The 19355-nt window shown below is 37.7% G+C and overlaps 1 protein-coding gene and 1 long non-coding RNA gene across 2 annotated transcripts in view; one reads left to right on the forward strand and one right to left on the reverse strand.

The window, feature by feature from the left end:
* LOC138823296 (uncharacterized) overlaps positions 1-19355 on the reverse strand; it is a 245193-nt gene that overhangs the window by 57907 nt on the left and 167931 nt on the right. The window lies entirely within an intron of this gene.
* LOC138823293 (kynurenine/alpha-aminoadipate aminotransferase, mitochondrial-like) lies at positions 1364-11690 on the forward strand. Its single transcript, XM_070016478.1, has 5 exons — positions 1364-1450; positions 2535-2599; positions 3630-3733; positions 8154-8255; positions 9183-11690. The coding sequence occupies exons 1-5, from the start codon at positions 1392-1394 to the stop codon at positions 9222-9224; spliced, it is 372 nt and encodes a 123-aa protein (XP_069872579.1). The 5' UTR covers positions 1364-1391; the 3' UTR covers positions 9225-11690.

Here is a 19355-nt window from a genome sequence, read left to right on the forward strand (position 1 = left end):
TTCAATCCCCATAACTGACAAAAAATTAAAATTAAAAAAGCCAAAAATGAGCATTGAATTGACCTGCTGTTACCACACAGCATAACGCAAACTTCTTGAGAACCATAGTATCTTACTCATATTGTATTCCTAAGAAAAGTCCTAAAACAAAATGTGAAATAAATACACTTTTCAGGAGCTGGACAAAAGAATTGAACTTTGTGAAAAATATTAACTTTAGCTTCATGGACTTGGAACCTGTCCTGAGAGCAAGAAATCCAAAACCTTTGGGCAGTGTGTGCCTTCCCTGCATCGCACGCGTGCGTGCCAGCTCTTTCTAAAGACACTGATTTGAATGCATCCTAAATAAAATAAAGGAAAATTAATTTGGAAAAATATATAAATTTCTTCATATGCTGTGAGAAGCGATTGGACTTGAAAATGGTTACAGTAGGGCTGGGAAGGTGGCTCAGTGGTAGAGCTCTTGCCTTGCATGCCTGAGGCCCTGGGTTCGATTCCTCAGCACCACATAAGCAAAAAGAAAAAGGGCGGGAAGTGGTGCTGTGGCTCAAGTGGTAGAGCGCTAGCCTTGAGCTGAAGAGCTAAGGGACAGCACCCAGGCCCAGAGTTCAGGCCCCACAACCGGACCCAAAAAAAAGAAAGAAAATGGTTACAGTATTGGGAATCAGATTTTCATGGATATAATGGCTATGGAAGAACTCAAATTAATAGAAAAGCAGGTATCTTATCAGATACTTGTTTGATATTGTGGTTAGTATATATGTCCCTATTTTTTAGCAAGTTCGAAGCATGTCTCATGCTTTCTATATGCTATCAACAAAAAGTTCCATATTTGTGACATTTAGAGCTTTCATTTGACACAGAAAATATCTAAATATATGATAGGACTTTATAAACCTGCCATATATTTTATTTTAGGGCTGGGTATATAGTTCAATGGTAGAATAGCTGCTTAGCTATCACCTCATCCTGGATTAATTTTTAATGTACTAGAGTCTAATAATCAATATCATGGATAAGGATATCTTTTTGGAATACAAGCTCTGTGACAAGTTGTTTTACATTGGGAAAATTAACCTTTGTATCTTGATTTCAGTATCAGTAAAACAGAAATAACCTGGCTAATATTTAAGTTATTATGAAGAATCAAATAGCCCAATCTATTAATGTATTGAGATAACACCTAACACATAACAAGTACTATATAAACATTTGTTATTTTTTAGTACTGTTGTTTTCATGCTTATGAATATTTATTATAAACCACTAATGATGCAAGCCTGGGTCTGTGTATGTATTTTTGCAGAGGCTGACACATTTTGTTTTACTTTTGACAAGCAAACACTTTTAGGACTGAACCAAGGCATTGTAATTATTTTCTCTTTTAGTTCATGGTATCACAGCTTCTACACCAATGGGGAGAAGAAGGTTTCTGGGCTCATGTATACAGGTATGGAGTCATTTGCTATAATGTCTATTAGCAAAACAGAAACCCATGACCAAAGTGTAGAGAACCCAGAATATTGGTGTAAATTATTATTATTATTATTATTATTATTATTATTATTATTATTATTATTATTATTTATTTATTTTTGAGTATTCCAAGATAGACAATGGAAACATCTATTAGAAATCAAAAGTTTGTTTTAGTAGCTCTTTACCTAGAAAACCTTTTCAGGAGTATTCATGGTATGGCAAGAAAGCAATATCCACTCACACCTATGGTAAGCTGAAATTCTCAACATGTTAGGAACCACTGACTTAGAGGATAGACTCCTTATACATATAAATATTCTGCTTAGTCATCTACTCACTGTCAGGAAGACATGTCATAGGAATTGGCTCAGGTATAGATGGATAAAAAATAAAATTTTCCTACTTAATATAATGGTGTGAATTGTCCGTTTAGTTATTTAAATGTGGTTAACTCCTCAGCTGTTTAAAAATAAGAAACTCTGAAAATGACATTATGTGACAAGTGAATATAAAGATTGATCCTGCTAATTCTATATTTTACAGAGATGGACTTATTTTTCCTTTAATTTCCTTTCTTCAAGTTTTCCACTATTAAGGAGAACACATAGTAAAAGTTTATTATTAGCCTGGCACCAGTGGCTCACACCTGTAATCCTAGCTACTCAGGAGGCTAAGACCTGAGGATCACAATTCACTGTCAACCTGGGCAGGAAAGTCCATGAGACTCTTATCTCTAATTAATCATGGAAAAAGCCAGAAGTGGCACTCTACCAGAAGTGGTAGAGTGCTAGCTTTGAGCAAAAGGAGCCCAGGGACAGTGCCAAGGCCAAGAGCTCAAGCCCCGGGATCTGATAATAAAATAAAATAAATATTATATATACAATGTATATGTGTATAATACTTGTCAAGTCACAGAAATACACTCTATTCTGTAATCCATCATTCAACATTTTAAGCAAGATAGAAAACAAAGATGTGTAGCCTAGGCCCTAGAGACTTTCTGATTCTGAAGTTAAGGTTCTGACCACATGCTTGTCCTTGTGTCCTTCTTCCAGAAATATCGAATTTTACAGGAGAAAGAGGGATGAGATCGTGGCAGCTGCAGATAAGTGGTTAAGTGGTGAGTGGCAAACATCTGTCTCTACAATGAACAACATACCTGTGCTAGTGGGTGACCATCAACATATATTATTTAACAGCCCTGGTGGCAAAGACACAGTTCCCCAGAAGTGCTTGCCACAGTGTCCTACAAATGACCTCAGAAGCAACATCCCACCAACCCTGACACAATTTTACCTCTCAGCCATCTGCTGAAGAAATGTATGACTCTACAAGAAACTGAGGAGTCTAGAAATCAGTAACTTATTTGGATTAATTTTCATAATTAATTACATTCTCATTTTAAAAATGAATCCAAGCTGGGCACCGGTGGCTCACGCCTATAATCCTAGCTACCCAGGAGGCTGAGATCTGAGGATCATGGTTCAAAACCAGCCCAGGCAGGAAAGTCCATGAGACTCTTCAATTAATCACCAGAAAAGTGGTAGAAGTGGCGCTGTGGCTTAAGTGGTAAAGTGCTCGCCTTGAGCTGAATAGCGCATGGACAGTGCCCAAGACCAGAGTTCAAGCCCCACGACTGACCAAAAAAAAAAAATCCATTTATCTCCTAAACTATGACATTGTTGACCAAATTTCTTGAAACCCAAGAAGATTCCAAAGAGTTGAGACATCATCTTCCGATTGAAACATATTCCTAGGTCTACAGGACTATAATTCCATACTTAGATTGAGGCAAGAGGATTGTGAGTTTCAGACTAGCAAAATCCTCTCCAGAAAAGGGAAAAAGTAAAACAAAACAAAAAGACAGGCTCTCTTATCCTCTGTGCAGACTGGCGATAGGTGTAAATATGGACACGGGAGTTATTTTCTCCCTCTTACCTCCACACTGACTCTAAAATAAACTTAGAGCATCCGTTTATGCCATCAATTCCCAGAGCATGTTTAAGTCTTATTATTTTTTTAGTATTATCACTGAATGAACTTTGGGAAAAGTACTAGCTTATAATCACCACATCTACATCTTGGAACAATGTGTTTAGTGGCACTAGAAATAAGTTCAAAAGGTATTTATTCTCCATTTTTGTTTATAGGTTTGGCAGAATGGCATATTCCCAAGGCTGGAATGTTTTTATGGATTAAAATTAAAGGCATGCCTGATGCAAAACTGTTGATTGAAAAAGCCATCAAGAAGGAGGTAAAGCCAGGAAGCGGGTGGGAAGAGGAGATCTAAAGAAAAAAGTAATTTTTATTTTAATAAAAATAAAAAGATCGGGGCTAGGAATGTGGCTTAGTGGTAGAGTGCTGCCTAGCATCCATGAAGCCCTGGGTTCAACTCCTCAGTACCATATAAACAGAAAAGGCTGGAAGTGGTGCTGTAGTTCAAGTGATAGAGTGCTAGCTTCGAGCAAAAGAAGCTCAGGGACAGTGCCCAGGCCCTGAGTTCAAGCCCTGGCAAAATAATAATAATAAATAAAAAGATCATTTTATTGCCCACCTCACAACTCAGAATGTTTGAGTGCTGGGTATGCTTTCTCCTTACTAAAACTGTAAGAATTGTTTGAGTTTTGTAGCTATTCAGGTGGTCTAAATTGTTGGCAATATTATTATTTATCTCAGCAAATGATGAGATTTGTGGCTAAGAGAAGTCTCTGGAGCCACATTCCTTGAGTTTTAGCCTACCTCCACCTTATACTGGGCATGAGACTCTATGTAGTTTACCCTCTCTACTCCTGTGCTTTATTTTTGAAAATTTGGCTCCTATGTTGATCAAATTAGTTGTATATGTCGATCACTTAGACAAATTCCTGGCATGTAGTAGTTCCTCAATAATCATCAGATCATAGGATTTAAAATAGATTTTATCTTCATTATGAAGGCATACTCACAGGAAGACATTTGGAAAATGCATAAAAGCATAATGAAATGTTTTTAAATAGCCATCATTTCACTACCAGATTTCTTGGGCCATCTGTGTTGGATTTTCTAGATACGTTTTATAATGTTCTAGTATTTTGGCTATGCAGTTATTTTACAGGACTAAAACCACACAAAAAGTTTATATTTTGTTGAGTCTTTCTTCACTGAAAATTAGCTCATGTAGGGTTTTTATCGCCTCCTTCTATACTTAAATCATAAATCTACTTAGATCTCATTTGTGGGCATTGATTAAGTTAAATTTCTAAATGAAAGTTTCTGTGTAAGCTTACCAGTTTACCAAATAAATTGTCTTTTCTTTCTTAATTAATTCCATAGGTGCTTGTCAGTTACTCTTTGCAAATACTGAGATCTATTTCTAGAATCACTTTTATCTTGAGGCAATAAGTACAGAGTAGACTGACAAGGGTCAGAGACCCTGCTAGTACATAAAAGACCAGCTCAAGATTAGCTCTAGATACAGACTGACCAAAGCAAAGCTACTATTCTCTATGATTCTATCTCACTTGAGAACAGATTCATGCTTGCTCATTATTCTAATCCCAGTAGTAGCACAGAATAGGTACATAAAATATATATCCAACTGACTGATCTCAAATAAGTACATTTTAATAGGTTTTTTATTGTGAAAATACTGTACAGAGGATTTACAGTTACATGAGCAAGGTGGTAATGAGTACATTTCTTATCAAGCATTGTTGCCTCCTCCTTTGTTTTTCCCCTACCATCATCCCTTCCCTCCCATCTCCACAACTACATCCCACACACACACCTAAACTGTAAAGTTCGTTTTTCGACCTAGCATCTTGTACATCTCATTGTTGCAATGGGTCAACCTGTATCCCTATTTAAACAATTAGTTTTTTCCCTTCTGCTCCCCAAATTATACCAACATCAAATACAGTGAAAACAGGGGTTATACCATGGGGGAGGGACATACAAAGCAACAAAAAAATCACATGGTACAAATAAGCACTTTTAGATATAATAAATCAACCTGATCTTTTCTTCTTAATGCTATATCATCAAAACTTTTGGCTATTTGTATGTATCTTTGAAGTAAGTACTATAGACTTAATTTCTTAGTGTACTTTTTTCTCTATCTCTTTATTCCCCATATTCTGCTATACTTTGTGTGTGTGTATGTGTGCGTGTGCGCGCACACACACACACAAACACACACGCCAGTCCTGGGGCTTGAATTCAGCACACTATCCCTGAGCTTCTTTTGCTCAAGACTAGCACTCTACTACTTGAACCACATCTCTATTTCCAGCCTTTTGGTAGGTTATTGGAGATAATAGTTTCACAGACTTTCCTGTCTGGGCTAGCTCTGAACCTTGATCCTCAGATCTCAGCCTCCTGAGTAGCTAGGATTATCGGCATGAGGCACTGGCTTCCAGCCTAGGACATGTGTTCTTTACCTGTTCTGTATTATTTTCATCTTCATTATCTTAGCCTAGATTTTGTACATCTTGGAAAGAGATTACTCCCCTCCTTCTTTCACAGATTTTTTTGTTTCTAGTATATCCCAAACTTCTCTACTATTATGGGAAAAATAATGGCATTTATATGATGTTAATTAGAACAAGGAAACACATATTCTACCTTGAAATTTGTCCTGAGGGCCCCAGATTGCTTCACTACCAATCCATCTTATTTTAGTAGACACTACTCAGATTTACACCAGGTAATAAGCAATTATCTAGTATTCTTAAGATCATGATTATATTGGCCTAACACTAATTGCTATGAAAGATAAACTCCAGAATCTCAGAGACTTGACACAACAGTTTATTTCTGACTCAAATCAAATTCAAAGCCATGGGAGGGAGAATAAGAAAAAGGAAACAACAGGGTGAGTTTGATCAAAGTACATTATATGCATGTTTGGAAATAGCACCGTGAAGTCCCTTGATACAACTAACGTGCTGATTTTAAAAATAGAAAAATGGGCTGGAAATGTGGCTTAGTGGTAGGGTGCTTGCCTAGCATGCAGGAAGCTCTGGATTCAATTCCTCAGTACCACATAAACAAACAAACATAAAAGCCAGAAGTGGTGCTGTGGCTCAAATGGTAGAGTGCTAGCCTTGAGTAAAAGAAGTTCAGGGACAGTGCCCAGGCCCTGAGTTCAAGCCCCAGAACTGGCAAAAATAAATAAATAAGTAAATAATATCAAAACCATGACCTGCTGGCACCTGTGCCCCACCAGTAACTCGGGGACATTGGTTCCTTCCATCCAGGGTCGATAATACACAGGAACAGGTCCATGGACCAGGCCTAGAAGTCACTTTCACTACTTTGGCTCACACCTTTTAGGATTCATTCACATGGCCACACATCAACAGAAAGAGGCTAGGGTTGCTGGAGGTGTAGCTCAGTGGCAGAACATGTGTTTAGCATGCATAAGGTCCTAAACTCCGTTCCCACTAAAGAAAAGACAAGAAAGGAGGGAGGGAGGGAGGGAGGGAGGGAGGAAGGAAGGAAAGGGAGGAGGGGAGGAAGGGAGGAAGCTAGGGAATAAAGTATGTCTGTAAACGCAGAGATGAAGAGAGCATGGAGTGTCCAGTAGTGTCCAGTCACTGAAGTGTGCCTAGCACGGTGCTCATCAAGAAGGGCAGCTAGTGTCCTCACACTTTCTCAACATGCTTAGTTATTTATTCCCTCATTTTATGCATTTAAAAAAAGTTCACCTTCTTTTGGTATCATTTTCTTCCCATCTCAGAACATCTATATTCTCTATATTCTCTCCAATATATGTTCCCCAGTTGCTAACACCAACTTATCTTTAGTTGTCAGCTTAAGAATAGTTTCAAATGTAAGAGATATGTACCCAAGAGATATTTACTAGCTGCAAGAAGCTAGGCCAACAAGAAGAGTAAATGAAGAGGAAAATGGTCCAAGTAGGTACTTTTCATGCATGAAAATAGAACAATAAAACACTGAAGAGGATAAGAGGAAAGGGAGAGTGATAGAAGGGTTGAGATTGATTGAGATACATTGTACACAAGTGTGGAAATGTAATGAATATTGTAATAAAATGTATATAATATGTACATGTTGCATATACTACAATTTAATGCAACACAGTGGGGAAAATCATATTTTCAAATTTGATAAACTTGAAATGGTATATCTCACTGTCTGAATTTATATTACATTCTAGTTGTGTTAGACATTTATCTGTGTGTAGTACCATTTCTGTTTTTGAATAAGCTGTCCTTTTTACAACTCAAAATTCAATTTTACTGTTTTTCTTCTGTTTCCTTCCTTTCCTTCTTTTTCTTTCCTTCCTTCCTTTCTTTTCATTTCCTTTTCTCCTTCCTTCCTTTCTTCTTTCCTTCCTTCCTTCCTTGCTTCCTTGCTTCCTTGCTTTCTGGCTTTCTTGCTTTCTTGTACTAGGGATTGGACCCATTGCTCGGCAAGTGCTCTACTTCTTCCAGGCATGTTTATAGTAAACATTTTTTAGTTTCTACGCATTTAGTTCTGTATCTTCATAGCAATTAGTTTGTTTTCCTTTGGTGATTTCTTCAACTTCCTTCCAATTCAATGTCCTTCAGCACTGTGATATCAGGCACTCTGATGTGGAGCCTACCCATGTTTTCTTTTTGCTGTTTGTTGTTGTTGTTGTTGTTGTTGTTTTTGCAGTAATACTATTGTCTTTCCTCAACCTCTCATAGATCTTACTGGTTTCCGGAAGTGATTTCTACGTAGACAGCACAAGGCCTAGTCCATACTTCCGAGCCTGCTTCTCTTTAGTTTCTCCAGAAGAAATGGACATCGTGAGTACCACGAACACTCGCTCTCAATTCTGATGTTTAGTGCCATGTGCTCACTTTGCATGCTACAAAATTATTTAATGTTTTCTTGGGTTTCTGGAGGTCAGATATTTGTGGAGTAGTCAAGAATTCCCATTATACGTTCCCAGTTCGTTTACTGCTAGACTTCTGTAGACTAGTGGAGGCTAAGCTGGAGTTTTAAAAATCTGTTATCTTTCTGAATAACTTTTCAGAACTTATGGAACCAAATTGTTGTAGGGGAAAGCCTCTTTCCTTTCTTCATGAAATCAACATGAATGGAAACTATGAGTTCATGATAGCTTCAATCCCTTTCTTTGAAGAAAAAGCATCAGAATGGGTCAAATATTTTTAAATTAATCACAGCTCCGTTTTCACCAAAATAGTAAAAGGCAAAAGAAAAAAAACCCAAGATCCTAAAGATTGTGCATCAGGAACTCCAAAACTATAATTTGACCAATTCCATTAACCTTCAGAAGAGCTGACACTTAATCTGGGAGGTGGACCTTTTTTGGTGGGTTCTTTCTCTTACTTGCTCTCCTCTGTTATTAAAAATGATTTTCATAATTTCTCCCTCCTTTTATATGTGGATAGACTTGGGAAATTAAAATTGTATGGAATACATTTGTAAGTAAGAGATTATATGAAAATATAAAATAATTTGTGCTATGGATCAAACAGAAAGCTATCATCATGTGAACCCATAAAAGAATCCTGGAAATCTGATGTGTTTATAACCATATATTTAGTAGCCATGGATGGCACCCTCCCCAGATAAAGCTGGTGTCAGATGTGACTTCTCATTGCCTTATCTCAACCTCCAATGAATACTCTGCTTCTAAAGTTTCTAAAGTTAGGGCAGACAGACTTTTCATAGGATCACCCTAATTTCATATCTCTTTTCTATTTTAGGCCTTCCAGAAATTAGCCCAAATTATAAAAGAATGTTTATGAAGAAATCAAACTTATCAAAGCACTTGTTGATTTTCCAAATACATTATTTCTGTGTCTTAGCCAGAAGAATTGGTCATTAATGTTGGACTTAATAGCTTGATTTCTGTTGAATTTACAATATCTATGTATGTATAATAGTTTAACTGGAAAACTTTTAAAGTTCCTTTTACTCCATCAGATTGTCAGCATGTATTTATAATTCACATAGGCCTTTTGATTAGTATTCAACCTGCAAAAAAAATTTTAGCTTGGATTTTACTGTGTAGAACACTGTAATTGCTATAGAATATCATATTAATATGCTTTAAAACTAACATTTTACATTATATCATTTTCAAAAATAAAAGTTGAAAATAGTACATAATATGTAATTTTTTTCTTTTCTTTTCTTTTTTTTTTTGGTCAGTCCTGAGGCTTTGAACTCAGGGCCTCCGCGCTGTCCCTGAGCAGTTTTGCTCAGCTAATGCTCTACTACTTGAGCCACAGCAACATTTCTGGTTTTCTGGTGGTTTATTAGAAATAAGAGTCTCACTTACTTTCCTGCCTGGGCTAACTTCGAACCACAATCCTCAGATCTCAGCCTCCGGAGTAGCTGGGATTACAAGTGCAAGCTGCCAGTACACAGCAATTTTTCTATTTTTAAGGAAACATAATGATAGTCTACTGCAAAAAGTTATTATTTGACCATTACAAATTTTTTTTAGTAAGGGTACCACAGACATTATTTTATTTTGCAGAATCCATTTAAAATGAAATTCTGAACAACCAAAAGGTATCATAGCTGTTCATCCAAGCAAGGAGGGGAGACTGTGGGCTTAGACAAATTTATACTTTCATTTACATATTACATATTACAAGTCACATAATATTATGTAATTTATGATGACATATTCTTCACATATCTAAAATAGCACAAGCTCATGATGATAGTCTATTGTAAAAGCTCTGTATTGCTGTTAGCTTGGACTCTGGGCCTAGGCACTGTGTCTGAGCTCTTTTGCTCAAGGCTAGCTCTGTACCACTTTGAGCCACAGAGCCACTTGGAGGTTTTGAGTGGTTAATTGGAGATATGAATCTCACAGGGACTTTTCTGCCCTGGCTGACTTCTAACCTCAATCCTCAGCTCTCAGTTTCCTTTGTAGCTAGGATTACGGGCAGGAACCACTGGTGCTAGCCTTGTGTGGAAAAAGCTCAGGGACAGCACACAGGCCCTGAGGTCAAGCCCCATGACCAACAACAACAAAAAGATTGTACAAAGAAGTTACAATTTAACATATTTTCCTAAGTGTCCACTGCTTCTTATCCAGTCATCCCTCCCCTCACCCACCCACCCCCATTCTTGTCTGTTCCCTCCCCTTAGACTCGGCTCATATTTCCTATATCCCTTATCACATACATACGTACACTGCGGATTTTTGCTGTTTCAAGATTCTGGGTTCCTCAGGGAACACAGAAATTTGTATCATTATTTATCCCATCTCTAGTGTATAGGAACAGCTCCATCATAATTATCTTCCTTGCATCTGGATGAGATATTAAATCTTCCAATAGCTAAGATTCTTGAGCCAAAACTTCAACCAGTGAGCTCAATAATTATGTGAATGCGATCATATAAAATGTTTATTGAAGGTGGGGGAGGGAAGGGATAGTAGAAGAACAACAAAGGAGGGGTAACAATGCTCGACAAGAAATGTACTCATTACCTTACTCATGTAACTGTAACCCCTCTGCACAGCATCTTTACAATACAATAAAATGTTTTTTAAAATGTTTAAATGAACTCCAGGCCTCAGTAGATGAATGGATCAAGAAAATGTGGTATATATACACAATGGAATTCTATGCCTCCATCAGAAAGAATGACATTGCCCCATTTGTTAGGAAATGGAAAAACTTGGAAAAAATTATATTAAGTGAAGTAAGCCAGGCCCAAAGAAGCAAAGGTCCCATGGTTTCCCTTATTTGCAATATCTAGTATATGTATGAGTCAAGCGGAAAAGGTCAGATAATGTGATGTTAGGAAAATGAACCCTTAGATGTGAATTTTAATGTTTTTTTCTTTCATGTATTTGTTTCTAACGCATTTATAAGATTATCTCTTTGTTGCTTTGTATGTCCCTCCCCCACAGTATAACCCCTGCTTTCACTATATTTGATGTCAGTATAACTTGTAGAGGAGATGGGGAAAAACAAGTCGTTTAAGGATACAGGTGGACCTGTTGCAACAATGAGAAGTACAAGTTGTCATGTCGAAAACGAGCTTTACAATGTTGGTGGGGGGGGGAAGCGGGGAGGATTGGGGGGGTGGGGTGGGAGGCTGGGAAGGGATGTGAAGGGTAAACAAAGGAGGAGGCTGCAATGCTTTATAAGAAATGTACGCATTAACCTGCCCATGTAATTGTAACCCCTCTGTACAGTGTGTTCACAAAAAATAAATTTAAAAAAATGAACTCCAGGAAATGGAAATGAGGTATTTTTCTATTTTATTTTTTGTCTTGGAGGGGGATGTTTCTTTTTTCTCCTTTGTCGCTATTTTTTATTTCTGTACCTTGTGTCTTGTATGTAAGTTTATCTCCCTTGGGAGCGTCAGGAGGGGCAGAGAAAGGGTGAGGCAGAGACTAAACAAATGCAGCAGTGATACTCACTAGACACGATATGGAAAATGAACTATGCAACTTGTGGGGGAGGGGATTGGGAGGAAAAAAATTGGGAGGAAAAAAAGGTAAGAGGTGAACTGTTCAAAAAGAGATGTACTCATTACCTGATTTGTATAACTGTAACCCCTCCCTCCATACTTTACAATAACAATTTTTTGAAACATAATTAAAACATAAACTTTAAAAACAAGAAACAGTCTTACAGACTACCCTGCCCTAGCTGACCTGGCACCAAAATCCTCAGATCTCAGCCTCCTGCGTAGCTAGGATCACAGTTGTGAGCCATTGGCACCTGGCTCAAAACGCAGGTTTTTCTAGTTTTAGCATGAAAATCTGCCAGGGCCATTTCCTTAATGTTCAGCATTCATTTGATAGGTAGAGGCTTTCATTTTATGATGATAATATGACACAGAAAGAAGCTGATGGACTTGGAGTCTGTTCTTTATAAGGATCCCACTAGAAGCATGTAGAATACACTTACACGTGCATTGATTAACGCTTCCTCTCAGGAGCAGCAGCAGGCTCTGAAGGTTGAACTGATCTTAGTGGGGAAGACTTCACATCCCCATAGCCTCATTTTGGATGTCATAGTGGAACCTGCCTGATATTTTGCCTCTGAGCCTTCAACAAGAGCCCTATCCGCGTTTAACAAGAAGTATTCACTTCCAATGATGCGGTGGAGTGCTTCACAGGTCCACATCTGCTGCCACTATTTCTGCTCTTATCACACAATTGTGATCACTCTGCTAAGGTAGCAGTGTTACGTAAGGTCTCACATTGTAGATAAATGCTAGGAGAAAAAGAATATTGATTTTTATTCATCTACTTGCTGGAAAAATGGTGAGTTGGCTGGAATTGAATAGTCCTTGCACAGCATGTGAGATTTAGAAATAAAGCTCATTTCCTAAAAACAACTCACATGAGATCTCAGTGCACCAGGTTGTTGTTCTGCTACTACCAGGACATGACTCAGCTATTAAGGCTGCGGAGAGGCTGCAATTCACCCTGTGTACTCAGTAAGTACTCCAAGTCTCTGTTTTGTCACACTGAGATACAAACAAGATAGAAGGCTTACCCACATATGAAACGGAGAGCTGTTGTAGGCCAGTGTGGTTTAATTGAAGCCTCACGAGGCTCTTGCCAAATGAAAGTTTCGGAAGCTGCATTTCTAATAAATTCACAATAATGGTAAGTTCTTTAGAGAAAAATTGGAGATTCAGGATCTGTAGTCCGTCGGTGAAAACTTCTTAAATGCCTTTTGGTTGCAGGCCAAGATAAAAAAACTGACCGATTTTTGTCCTCTAAAGTGAGAGGCAAAATCCTTCGGAATTCAGGTCACATTCTAAGCCGTGAACCTTCTCTCTTGAAAAGTAAAGTCTGACAAATTAAACAGGACTCTAAACATTCACACATTGAGGCCAAAGGAGGATATTCTTAGGAGAAGATCACCAGGACTCAATAGCTATGGGCATATGATCCTATAAAATGATGCTTATCAAAATGAACTCCAAGAAATGGAAACAAGAAGATTTTTATTTTACTTTTTGTGGACTTTTTTTGTTTTATGTACTCAATACCTGACTTATGTAACTGTAACCCCTCTGTATATCACCTTTACAATACATTTTTTTAAAGAAAACTGAAGTCTGTCAAAACGTTGTGACATTTATGTGCAACTCTTTGCCAAAGACAAGACTGCTGCCCAGTAGTATATATACATATATATTTACATATATATGTATATATTTACATATATATGTATATATATACACACACATACATATAGTACATAGTTACATACTAGATTATCTTTGTGCTGAATGATGGAAGAATTTCAAAGAAACTGAAATTTCCGGGGAAAAGTAAGAAGGGATTTCATTGAGCCCTTGTATCCTGGCAGTGCAGGTGTACTATGGACTTTTCCAAGTACAAGCAAACAAATAGGACTGTCTTTCTCAACAGGAATACAAAAGAGGCTGAGCAAAGGTCTCCCACTGAGCCACTTGGATTCAGAGAATCATTTGCTATTTAATTACTCATTGTTAGTTCTTTTATGCCAATATATCTGGTAAGTCTTAAATTCCTAAGACATCAAACACTATACACACACATATGTATATATAGTATTTTTGTGGGAACGCTAGGGCATTGTGTGGATCGTGACTAGGTGCAGGAGATCTGACTGTGTGCTTGAAATATGAATGATACTGGTGGAAAACCACAGTTGTGTAGTTGTTTATCCTAAAGACATGGGATTACGTTTGACCTTTTGTATGAATTCCTGCCAAAAGACAGAATCCTTGTACGTGTTTATCCTAGGAAATTCCTGGATTCCTCACTGAAACTGCTTAAATACTTCCTGATTTTTTTGTCATCTACCCCTTGGAATGTGCTGTTTTTATTTTCCTGTCACTCCCTTAAGTTTGTCCTGGACTAATTTGAGTGTATAAAACAGAGAATGGAGAAGACCTCTTCAGCTTAGCCATATCTGTCACTTAAACTCATTCCTTGCCGCATGGTAGTAATTTCAAATATTAATTATTTAATCAACAATAATCTGAAATGTCACAGCTTGGGTATTACTTTAGTCATCATCCAGGAATCTGCTTGTTGGAACCAGCAATTTATGATTTAAGTGTTCATAACTGATCCAGGATCATGAACAGATGTGGCTATTCAGGGAACATTAGTTAATCAAATAAACAGCTGAAATATTTTGGTAGAATTTGACAAGGCATCGGTAGCCTGGGTCATCTGTGTTCCTTCAGTCATTACCGTGACTCTATCTTGATAAGTTCGGCTTCCTCTGAGGAATAGTCATGGCTTCGTCTTGAATGCCCGGGATGGATTTGTTCATGATTTGTATATCTTTTCAAATGCATTTTTGTTATGACTCAACTTTCTTGTGGTCAATACTCAATAGAGGCAGCTCTATAGGTTTTAGGTCTTGCTAAATATTTTTTCAGGCATGGGACCATTTTTTCAGCTTTAAGTGGAACAAAGAAATAATTATTCTAGCCAGGAATATGTACCTGCTTTCAGATACCAAAAGAGGAATCATTTGGTATTTACTAGCTGGGCACTGGTGCTTCACACCTGTAATCCTAGCTACTGAGGAGGCTGAGATTTGAGGATCATGGTTCCAAGCCAGTCCAGGCTGAAAAGTCCTCATGAGACTCTTATGTCCAAGTAACCACCAAAAACTGGTAGAGAACTAGCCTTGAGCAAAAGAGCTCAGGGACAGAACCTAGGCCCTGAGTTCAAGACTCAGACACACAAAAAGAAAGAAAGAGAAGTATTCACTAAAGATTGCTTTTTCCTTGAGTACATTCAATCTCAAAAAGTAATTCTACAAAAGAGATTTTGATTCCCCTGTAAGACTTTCTCCAAAATTGTTCTGTTTTTGCTCTATATATGTGTGTACATGTATGTGTATATGAATACATAATGATGTACAAATAATTATTTAGTTTTATCTTATTCTTTCAACAGAGTCTTAGCGTTAGAGACGAGGGGTAAATGAAGAAAGAGGTTGGGCAAGGTAAAGATAAGAGGTGGGCAGTTTTTCCTAAGTTCTAAACATGTTGAATAGGGTAAGCAAAAAATATTTCTGCACAGGTTGCTACTTGGACAATCAGCCCTTTGATTGTCTACTAGGAAGTAGGACTCAAAAAAGAGTTAACTGATTCAAATCCTGTTCCATATACAAATTCCTCAACATCAGGTATCTGTCTCCTTTCTTAGGTTTTTGTGGGGGGTTTTCTTCTTGAATGGGCTATGTTCATGGGTTTGCACAGGGTCTGGTTGTGCCAATATAGTTATCTGATCTTCTCCATAATATGTTACTTTTTAAAAGAATATAATTCCATCCAGGTACACCATCTTGAATCTGTGGACCCATTAGACCACAACCTACTAAAACCACCAGTACTAGCTTTGAAACCATAGAAAACCTCAGCATCACAATTTTATTAATTGCTTATAAATCTTCAACAGATGTTCCAACTTTTCTGCTTGGTTCTTTAACTGGTAGGATTAGATGGTCACAAGATTAGTACATGGAATTCTAAGTCTTGTTTAATTACATCCTCCACAATTGAAAAGCGTCCTTGAGTGCTTTAAGTTTCACTGGCTACTGGGAGGTAAGCCCGGCAAAACTTCACATTTACTTGAACTTTTATAGGCTCCACACACTTAATAGTTCTATAGAGAGTAAGAGGCCATAAAGAATCAGGTATTTAGCTGGGTCCCAGTGGCTCAAACTTAAACTCCTAGCTACACAAGAGGTTGAGGTCTTAGGATCCAGATTTGAAGCCAGCCTGGTAGACAAATCTGCATTTACATCCAAATTTACATCCATGCAGCCAATACACATGATCAGCTCTCCTGAAGAGAGAAGGCAAATGGAAGAAAATGCACACTCTTGACTTCTGGACGATCATTAAGTAAAAACAAATGAACTTGGGAAATCCAAATATGACATGGTAAATATCAGAGCACAATTGGCTCAAATTAGGAAGGGAACAGTGACAACAGTTTTGCCCTTCTGGATAAGGACTCTTCCTGATTTTGTATTCTACTGCCTCTCCCACAGCTACATTTAGGTGCACTTATTTAATGTTATTTCACTAATTGTCTCACTTGCTCTTGCAAACTAAAATCATCATCATCATCATCATCATCATCATCATCATCATCATCATCTTTTCTAGCATACACAGAGTTAAGTTTAATAAGCAAAGACAATTTACAAACAAGCAAGGCTGGAGAAGCGTTAACAAAGATCCTGAGGGGCATCTCTTCAGGCTTTGGATGGTTTCTATTTTCTAAGAATTGAAAGTTCTGCTTGCCAATAAAGGAAGTCTTCAAAGTATGCGAAAGAAGACAACAAGGATTAAGAAATGGATTTGTGCCCGGTGCTGGTGGCTCATGCCTGTAATCCTAGCTACTAAGAAGGCTGAGATCTGAGGATCACGGTTCAAAGCCAGCCCAGACAAGAAAGTCCCGTAAGACTCTTATCTCCAATGAGCCACCAGAAAACTGGAAGTGGCACTGTGGCTCAAGTGGTAGAGTGCTAGCCTTGAGCTGAAGAACTGAGCCACAGCGTCCAAGCCCAGAGTTCAAGCCCCCTACAACCAACAAAAATAAGGAAAAATGAAAGAAAGAAAGAAAGATAGAAAGAAAGAAGGAAGGAAGGAAGGAAAAAGAAAAGAAAAAGAAAGAAAGGAAGAAAGAAAGAAAGAAAGAAAGAAAGAAAGAAAGAAAGAAAGAAAGAAAGAAAGAAAGAAAGAAGGATTTGTCAATATAGATAACTCATTTGTCCTTTCCTGATGATTCTTCTAACCACTGAGAGAAATGTCATAATAGAATCTTCTAAGGATCACAAATAACAATAACAAAGCTAAAGCTTTGCATGTGTTATCTGATTGAATGAGCAACACAAATGGAAGCAAAATTCTTAGCCCCACTTTACAAATGAAGACACAGTTTCTGGGCCAGGTATGGCAGCCCATGCCTGTAATTTTAGCACACAGGAGATGTGGATCAAGTGCAAGGCCCTGAGTTAAATCTCCAGTACTGCTAAAGAAAAAAAAAGGGAGGAATGAGAGAGAAAGACAGAGAAGAAGAAGGAGGAAGAGGAGGAGAAGGGGAAGGAGAGGGAGGACAAAGAGGAGGAAGAAGGTTTGGAGAGATTGCCACACAGGTAATCGAGAGCTGGTGTTCAAATTCATATCCCCATGTCACAGTGCAAGGCTAAGATACTTTCAGAAGTTGCTAAGTATAGCTTGAAGGATGGATGACCCCAGGGCTGGGCTCAGGGGCAGCCAAAGGAGTGGAATGCAGATTCATGCAGGGGTCTCAGCAGAACATGGCATGACCATAATGTGTGTATCCCAGTTGGTTGGGAATAGCAGACAGGAGCATAAGAATGCAGTAAGTTCAACACTCTACCACTTGAGCCACAGCTCCACTTCTACCCATCTCTCACCTGCAGGTGTATGCTTGGCTCACGACTGCCCAAAACTAAAGAGCCTGCTGAATCAAACTCAGTCCCTACACCAGATTAATAAGATATGCAGCCATGATTTTGCTATTAATGAAGAGGAAATAATAAACATGAAGTTTTGTGGGAATGCCACCTGTTAGACTTTCCAAGCTGTAGTAGTTTGACAACCTCAAGTGTTGTCTGTAGACTAGCAGCAAATAGTATTGCTTCCTTTGCTACTGTAGTGAATGGAAAAAAATTGAAATGCACAGTGAAGCATCCAACTATTACCAGCAGGTGGCAGTCTTGCCTCAAGATGAATTCTTGAAAAGTTTGCAGTCTACAATTGACTCTGATATAATTATAAAATTATTTTTAAAATTGTAAAAACTAGAACTCATATATTGAAGGAATTGGAAAGTAATATTACTTAATTATACTAGCTCCTGGATTTAATCTGACTAAACCTGTTCATTCAATTAGCTACACAAATATAACTTTTTGCTGTTTATATATTAACTGAACTCATCTACAAGACATATTTCTGCATATTAGGTAAAATTACAATGTTTAGACTATTCAAGTCCTGGTAAGGAGGAGAGCATATGTAAGTGTTGATTTTCAAAATAAAGTATTTAATAATTTGCTTTTCTGTGAGAGATTTGTGTGATATTACATTCATCCTCTGAAAATCTCAAAAATTTTTGTGCCAGTCCTGAACTTGAACTCAGGGCCTGAGTGTTATCTCTGAGAATTTTTGTTCAAGGCTAGCACTCTACCACTTGTGCCACAGCTCCACTTCCAGCTTTCAGTGGTTACTTGGAGATAAGAGTCTCATAGACTTTCCTGCCTAGGCTGGCTTCAAATCATGATCCTCAAATCTTAGTCTCCTGGGTAGCTAGGATTACAGGCATGAACCACCAGTACTCTGAAGTCCCATCTATTTTTCAAAATGCCTGTTTTCATTATTCCAGAGAAATATTAAAAATTATATTTAACATTTTACAAGTTAATGTTTGTAATTTTTATATTTAAAAGCACATTTCACAAATGATTCAAAGTTAAATGGCAGACTCTGCTTGGAAATCATGGTAAATTTGTATTTTTGCTCTCAAAATATTTACTAATTATATTGCACATTTTCAGTTGTTGACTTTATGTCCAATAAGAAAGTCCATGGCTTCACTAAACAATGCAATAAACTGACTATCATTGTCTTGGTCACTAAGAAGAAAATTTTTACCTTGAAGAAGCACGCAATATTATTACTTGTTAATTCTAAGCATTCTAAAAGTCCCAAGAAGATGAATGTGTACAAATTCCCAACAAAATAAATTATCAACTCTCAAAATGGTGGTTCACAGCTGGGAATGTGACTTAGTGGTAGAGTGCTTGCCTAGCATCTGGGCTTGATTCCTCAAAACCACATAAACAGAAAAGGCCAGAAGTGGCAGTGTGGCTCAAGTGGTAGTGTGCTAGCCTTGAGCA

This window comes from Dipodomys merriami, unplaced genomic scaffold, assembly GCF_024711535.1.
Source record: "Dipodomys merriami isolate MVZ:Mamm:240054 unplaced genomic scaffold, mDipMer1.0.p SCAF_12, whole genome shotgun sequence".
NCBI classification, from domain to species: domain Eukaryota; kingdom Metazoa; phylum Chordata; class Mammalia; order Rodentia; family Heteromyidae; genus Dipodomys; species Dipodomys merriami.